Consider the following 8,252-nt stretch of genomic DNA (forward strand, 5'->3'; position numbering starts at 1 on the left):
CCTCTCTGTGATGCTGCCGACCATTCCAATATTACACATGCTGAGGAGTCCCTCACGCCGGGTCCCGATAGGATGAAGACTTGCACTGCACGCTGAAACAACGAGGGGGGAAGTCAAGATGAAGATAAGAGTGGTAATTAAGAATGAGAGTGATGGGGGAGGAAATCTGTCCTGGGGGATTCTATTTCTTTGTGTTGAGCTTTAATGTTTGTGCCACTCAGAAATGAGTTACCGACTGTTCTCTATTCACCGTGACCCAATTGCATTGTGCAGCTACATATTAATAATATCCATGAAGGATAATCCTATAAGAGCTCATCCTTGTGAACTTTTTCTTCATTGACTGAAGATATTATTAGCCTACAACACATTTGAACTGATCAGTCTGAAACATGTTTCCTGTTCAAAGAGCACAGCTACAACTGTCCTCTTCTCCATTACCAGACTTTAAATGTTTGCAAACTTGTCTGTTAATCTGTCCTAATCAGAGGTATCAATATATCATTGTTTTGTTTTGTTGTTCTTTTATTTCTAAGTGTCAAGGGGTTGGTGGCATCATCATCGTTACCATGGTTACAGGATTTATGGTGGTGTACAACATCTCTTGTGGGAGCTCACCTTCCTCTGCCTCCAGATCACCATATTCCCAGCACGTGGATGCTGCAGCCCCAGCCACCAAGAGACCAGACAGTGTGCAGGCATCTACTCTAGATGGGTTTGCAGGTGTTATGGACTTTAAGGTAAACATGCATCCTTTGTTCATGGATCTGAAACATCCCATACTGCAGTGGTGCTATACCTGATTTACCGTGAACCATGGCCGCGGGAAGTGGGAGTGCTGCAGCACTATTAAGTGGCAAGAGGGAGATTTTTTAAAAATGTCTTTAAAATTCTTTGCACAATTAATACATTTCTGCAAAGTATTTTGCCTTTTTTTATTTTACTATTACGTTAATTTGGATTTTAAGTTAATTATGAGGCCTAATCAACACAAGTTAATGGAAGTTTTGCTGTCATAGCAACGTCAAGCAAGCCAATGGTTGCAGAGTAAAGTGGTATCCCATTCACTGCAGCAGACTGATAAATTTACATAGTCTAATATAGAAACAAGGAGGAAAAATGGCACAGAAACGCATTTCGATTATTTTTGGAAAACCACCATGAGTGAAGAATAAGACTAGTTTCACAACCACCACAATGGATAGCAGTCAGAGTGAGGAGAATGTCAGCACGCTTGTGATGGCAGTTGTGCCAGCAGGCCGAGCCCCAGCACCCGGAAACCAACCTAGACCAGGGCACCCTGCCCGTAGCTCAAAGTAAGAGCACAGTCCCGCAGAGCACTTTCATATCTATTCATGCAATTTAACGTAACCATAGTATTTTACAGAGTGTTATTATTATCTTTGATCTATTTTGATCCTGTAATCTTTGTGTAATGGATGTGGAGAACTGTTCAATAACATTTAAACATTGTAATATAATTATTTCCTTGTGCTTTGCGTAAAAGGATTTTGGAGCTAATAGAGTCACGTGTGACATAAACACAGTGACTCAGGTTCGTGCCCGCTCACCAAACTTACTTTGTTTTGGTGTTAATGTGAAGTTTAATTAATAGCACATTATTTCACCTGAGAACTGATGATGTCTGTGTGTTACAGACCCCGGTTGCATGCATTGAAGTGTATTTGAACTTAAAGTAGTGAATCTTATTTATTTGTATTTACTGTATTTTAAATAGGCCTATAGGTTCATAAGTCTTTTGTCCCAAAAAAAAAAACAAAACAAAAAAACAATTGCAGCACCCCCTGTTCAAAATGACTTCCAGCGGCCCTGTTGTGAAATATTCTGAAATAAGGTTAGGTTTCTTTTCCAATATATCCGTCCTTTATGAAAATAAAACAGCTACGATTTTTGTGAAATGTGAAGCATTACCCAAGATTGCAGTTTTGACATTGGAAATTTGGATCTTTGCTTAGGGTGCTTCTGTGTTGGGTAGCATCACGAAAAAGTTATGCCAAAAAAAGGTGACTTTTCTGCTCCTTTATTACATGTTAAGTCAATTGGAAATAAATTTTATGAAAAAACATAACTTCTGGGCTGTAAGCCAAATTCAACCAAACATGGACCTCTCTGTGTACCTTTAAGGGAGCCAGCTTGCCAGAGAGCCTCTTACTATACCTTACCAACTTCACTTTCCTCCAACCTCTACTGCGATGTGTCTTTATGCACATTCCTCCACTAATATTCAGTATTTTACTGGATTGGACATCACTTCTCTGTCGTTTATTAGCTTCTATAGATAGTGACCTGAGCATGCAGGCTCCATCATGTCAATAAAGTCATACTTTTCTGATGGCAAATAAAAAAGCATTTGTCACAGAAACTGCCATAGCATAATTCTTATCTTCATTTTTTATTAAATATGGCTCAAATGAAATTTCATTACATAAAAGCATGTGCTGCCCCTTACTACTAATCAATAAGCAGTGTAGAAACTGTGTGTTTATGGTGTTGAGAGGTATATCTACTGCACTATTGGGATTGCTTTCCTGTCAGTTTGAATTTCAACAGTTCAAGCTCAATAATTTTGATTACTTTATCCCTTTTTTGTCATATTTTGTCCTTTAAGCTGAAATTTATAAATCGAAGAAAAAAAGGGTTAATATAATCTGTGTCTCTGAGGCCCAGGGGCAGGGTGGCCACAGAGACACATGTCCCACATGAGAAAGAGAATAAACACAGATAAAACAAAAACAAAAAAAAGCTTCTGTTGCTATAAGTAAATATTTTTCATAATGAAACAGGAACGCTATAAACACAAGTGGTTATAAGACAAAAAACACTGGCATCTAACATAACTAGCTGAAGGTATTATTGCTTAATATTCATGGATTCATGGATAATTCATGGATAATATATCCATGAATTTACATTTTGTGCAGAATTTATAAAATCCACTAATTAATCTCAATATAAGATTATTAAAATCCTTGTATTATATAATTAAATATAATTGTGTAGAATGCTTCATTTTGTCCTCTTTTAAACACTACTACACCATGGCATACTGCTAAACAATACCTTTATTGAAAACTATGTTTAAGGTCAGTTATATTTCAGTTACATTCAAATCAACTTGTCAGAGTAATAGCTCAGTCCATTTTTAAATGTTTATTTGCCTTCTTCATTTGCTGCTGTCCTGATTCAAAGCATGGTGCCTGTGTGTGTCTTTTGAAACATCACTAACCATTACTAACCCTAAACATTAATGCCTCCGTCATTGCATGTAGTCTATTTTACATATTTCTATCCTTTTTACCTAAGACATAACCTGAATGGGGATGTTCCTTCTGAATAACTTAAAGTTGGCTTAAAAATTAACTGCATTATGTCCTCATTTGTAGATGGCTTGCAATTGAATTGTCTGCCAAGTGCATAAATATACATACAATAACTGGTAGTTTCCGCTTTATTATTTCCATAGATATAAACCCTTTAACAAGTTTTATAGTCGGTGGTTGTGGATGTAGGTGCTGAACTAGCAATGTAGGAATTAGGCAACCAGCTGGAGCTTCTTACTATAGAAGCAGCCCGATCAGTAAGGGACCCCTCTGGTTACCCCACCCCAAATAGTGCCCCTGGAATATTTATGTAAGTTTGAAAGTAATCATTTTGATTTATATTCAAAACAAGAGAAAAAAAAGTGACACTATACAGCATGGCCTTCTGCTCCCGCCCTTTCAATATACTATATTAATCTAATCCATGTCATCACATAAAACATATGGAAATGCAGTGTCCTCCTCAACTTTAAAGAAAAAGTATTTGTACAAAAATATATTTATTAGAAAATTGTACCAAGTCCCATCTGTTTTCTGAATATCTTCAGATCTCTCAAAAAAAGACATTTAGAAGTGTGGTGAAAAGTTGATACGGCCTCCAAATAGCTATTCCATATAATCAATACCCATTCTACAGTACCATAACCTAACAATGAGTAAGAAGAAAAAGAAGAAAAAAAGTGTTATCTGCATAAACTTGACACAGCAACTTATTGCACAAGCGGCCTGGCAAATGTGCTGTAAAATGTTTTATTTATTGTTTTTGACAAGACAAATAAAAATTTCTAGACAAGATGACAATAAAACAGAACAAGTAAATGAAAGAAAGATTACATTTATATAATTAATATTCATCCAATGTTTGAATAGCGCTCATCATGGATAACAAAAATTAAATGTATTTTTAGGGTCTCACCATTTGAACAAGATTCAGTAAAATACAATTTATACCAGTTCCTTTGTTTCACTGAGTTTAAAAACAACTTTTGTCTGTTAGAATGAGCATACATTAAGACAAAGTTTATTCCAAACATCCAAAAAGTCATCATCTCCTTCAACATTTTTTTTTTCAAGTTGTAAATTGAGTGTCTCCATTTTTTATAGCATATTTACAGTTTTTCAGCTCTTATATAATTAAAATTATTACAGATCTTTTTTCATTAAAAAAAAATATTCCTTATTGTCCCACAGTGTGGAAAGAAGTCCTCTACGGTTAACCATCCCTTTATAGAGCAGTGGGCTGCACACACTATATAACACTTGAGGAGCACTCTGGGGGTTAAAAATGGAAATATGTCAAGGAGTGTATGATCCAATTCGCAAGCTACTTCATAATTTCTTTAATAAAAGGTAAAAATGTATTTTACTAAAAAAGTACAGTTAGACAGAACTTTGTTTGATTTTTTCCACATTCTTTTTCATCTTTTTCCATCTCCTATGATCTAAAGTAGGAAGCTGAATTTTCCTCTAATAGTGCCAGCTCTAAATTCACTCTGTGCTTTACTCCCCTTTACAATTCATAATTAATGTGATCATCATACAATATTTAGTAACAAAAGCAGAAAACCAGATGGATTTCCACCAAAATTCCTTTTAGAAAAGCTTTGTCTATGCTGTATTCTTTTGCCACGAGAATGCACAAACCTATCACTCATACCGAGGGCATTGTTACTGAGTCTTCACACATCATGCCTCCCCCTCAGAGAGAAGATATACAGTTAGACCCTGGAGTGTTGCTCAGACAGCACTGAAGCTGAGGAGGATTTAGAAGGAAAGCACTTTAGCTACTGCTGCTGACTGCCTAATGATCAACAAGAAGAAAACGTGAGGCTGGTGTTGATTTGGACTGAGCTTGATTTTAGCTGCTGGACTCCTTTTTGTTACTTCTTTCAGCCTGATGTTCAATTTGGCACTTTGCATACATTTAAGAGTCCCTCGCCACCTATCTTATAATGATTTTAGTGTCTGCTGCATGCTAGAGTCCCAGAAAGACTAATCATAGCAACTTATTATGGGCTATTTGGAGTGTGTGCATCCATCTGAGCAGTTCACCTCTGTGTCATCTAAGGTCTTCTGCTGCTTGATGAGTCCAATGTTTTAAAAAGGGCTCAAACACACATTCATGCTCACATTCTCATACTGCCAAAACTCTAATGCAGACGACCCATTCGAATTCTCCAACAGAATTAAATTTTCATGCTGTCGTTGGCTCTGGAGATGCTTGAAACTGAGAGGAGTTTAATGTGACGTCTAGACAGGTTTTATGGTCTGAACGAACTCATGAGCACGTCTTGCTTAAAAGGAACATTTCAGAAAGAGTATTTGCACCTCTCAAACACAACAATTATTTTTAAATAATGTCATCTGGGTTTTATGAGATAGATCCATACAAAGGTGCGTATAATTGCGGAGTGAAAGAAAAATTACCATTTTTATAATTGAGACATGAAAAGTTAGGTCCCACTTTCATTCATTCAAATTGAAACAGTACTTTATTTTTTCATGTACACGTATGGAGACTTAGGCTACATCCGCCACCTCGTCTGGATGTGGCCCACTCTTAACAAGTAATTTGTCTAAACAGTGTTCTTTTGAAGTACTTTGTAATGTCCATGTTTGTATAAAAGTACTTTTCTTATAAATTGACTTACCTACTTACTGTACTACCCAAACCCATTTTTGTGTGGACAACCCCTTTAATGTTTTCTCATTCATGTTTGTATCATGGCTGCTCAGTGGTGCAGTAGGTAGCATCACTGCCTTGCAGCAAAAAGGTTCTGGGTTTGGTTCCCGGCCTGGGGTCTTTCTGCGTGGGGTTTGCATGCTCTCTATCTGCATGCATGGGTTTTCTCCGGGTACTTCGGTTTCCTTGCACAATGCTTGTTAGGGTGTGTGTGAATGGTTGTTTGTCATGTTTGTCTGTGTGTTGCACTGCGATGGAGTGGAGACCTGTCCAGGCTGTCCTCTTGCCCATAGAATGCTGAAGATAGACACCAGCCCCCCCTCATGATGCTGCTTGGGATAAGTGTGACAGACAATGGAATGGAATCTTTCCATTAAACTGTGGTTCAAACTCAGTCAGAACACTGGGAAAAAACTTTTTGAACAATAAGTTTAAACTTTTGCAACAGATTTTACAAATAGTTCAGATCTTTGACAAGGCAATTTTTGCAAATGCATGTGTATTTCTCAAAAAAAATCCTTGTATTTTGTTACAGCTGTCTCCCCGTCAGTCTGCTTCCACATCCTTGATAAAGAAACCCTCAAAACACAATGCTGCCTCCACCATGTTTCACAATGTGATTTTATTTTCTTTAATTTTTTGTTCAGGTTTTTTTAAGGTTTTAGCCCGATAGTGTTTTGTTCCTCTCTGTTTTCTGTTCCTCTCATCTCATACAGGTGTGGAAGCAAACTTCTAGGGGTTACTGTATATCTTCTGTGTGGTCTATTTTTGCTGTTTTGTTTGTTGTTGCTCTATATCCATCAATGATATTGATATTCCTCAGGGAAGTTTCTTCCTGTTTAAAGAGAGTTTGTCTCTCCACTGTCACTTTAAGCATTGCTTGATGTGAGGGAATGCTGTTGAGTCAATGAGTCGATGCAATCAACTGATTTACCTTATATATACATAATATTCATATATCCATATACAAACAAATATTGGTGGATGACAATGAATGAAAAACAGACAGAGGGGAGGGGACAGTAACTCCCCCTGAATTTGTGGTATGGAGTGAGTTTTAGGATAAAAATGAAAATTCAATAAAAACTACATTCCATAAAACCTGTGGCCTTGCAATATTTCCCAGAATATTTTTAGAAACTGCAAACGACACTGTATACAAAGGGACACTTAAGAAGTACTCTCTCTTTTTTTTTTGTCATGGTTAAATATGGATAAATGATTCTCTCCGAAGAGCACTGTTTTTCATTCAATGTTTATTTATTCAAAGGTCTGTGGTTTGCATCTCTAGCGTCTTCACTTGATTTTAAAAGCCCCTTCGCTTTTGTTATGGAATAATCAAGCTGTCAGAGCTCAGGAAGCAGGTCTGCAGAGTGAAATTCGATGACACTTTTAGTTTCTAGCACAGTTTAAACTCAAAACCAAGCTGTACAGCCTACGGCTGACTTTTACATGTGTATCCCAGGTTTCCCAATAATTAAAATGATTAAGCACTTAAGAGTAATTAGCTTTAGAGGAAATGAGTCTATGTATCTTCTTGTATGTAGAAATGAAATGAAAAGAAAAATGATTTTGGACTTCTCCTGGAAAGGATGGGCTGGCTTGTGCAGCGAAGTGTGTAATTTGCTCCTACCCACCTGGTATCCAGGAATTGGGTCTGCTTATACAGAGCTCACATCTTGATGAGATGGTTGCTTTGGGGAAATGTCTCAGAAAATAAGAGTTCTTCTGTGCACAGAGACTGTGGTTGTGTTTTATGTGTTTACAAAAGATGTTATAGAAGGCTTTGGATTTTAGCCTCTTTTTGAAACTCAGCAGTATGTTACACATTCATACCAAGCAATCATTCAGTGCATACATCACATAGGTAGTGGAACACTAAGGCTACTTTCACAATGCAGACATTAATGTTTAGTTCAGATTTTTTTTTGTAAAATCCGATTGCTTTGCATGGTTTTTCACATTTCCAAATATATGGTATATATTTGTATGTTAGGGCAGGCCATATATCCAAGTGGCTATAGATTTGGCTCTCTCATAAAAAAAAAAAAAAAAAGAATCTGTGTTCAGACTGTCATGAAAAGATCAAAATCAAATACAGGTTGTATATTGTTAAAAAACAAAATCAGATTTGGGTCACTTCAGGCTTCAGTGTGAACATAGCCTAATATAGCTATAGCAACAGGAGAGGCAGCACCTGCACTGCTGGTAATCTTAAATGTGTGTAC

The 8,252-nt window shown here is 36.9% G+C and overlaps 1 protein-coding gene across 1 annotated transcript in view; it reads left to right on the top strand.

The window, feature by feature from the left end:
* The window catches only part of LOC107081952 (alpha-N-acetylgalactosaminide alpha-2,6-sialyltransferase 5-like), a 15,436-nt gene continuing 7,184 nt past the window's right edge, over positions 1 to 8,252 (top strand). Inside the window, exons 1-2 of the mRNA XM_015370340.1 lie at positions 1 to 133; positions 537 to 740. Coding sequence (XP_015225826.1) covers positions 119 to 133; positions 537 to 740 — 219 coding nt within the window. The 5' untranslated portion in view covers positions 1 to 118. The remainder of the gene's footprint in view (positions 134 to 536; positions 741 to 8,252) is intronic.

The sequence above is a fragment of the Cyprinodon variegatus genome, unplaced genomic scaffold (assembly GCF_000732505.1).
Source record: "Cyprinodon variegatus isolate N-32 unplaced genomic scaffold, C_variegatus-1.0 Scaffold45, whole genome shotgun sequence".
Lineage (NCBI taxonomy): Eukaryota > Metazoa > Chordata > Actinopteri > Cyprinodontiformes > Cyprinodontidae > Cyprinodon > Cyprinodon variegatus.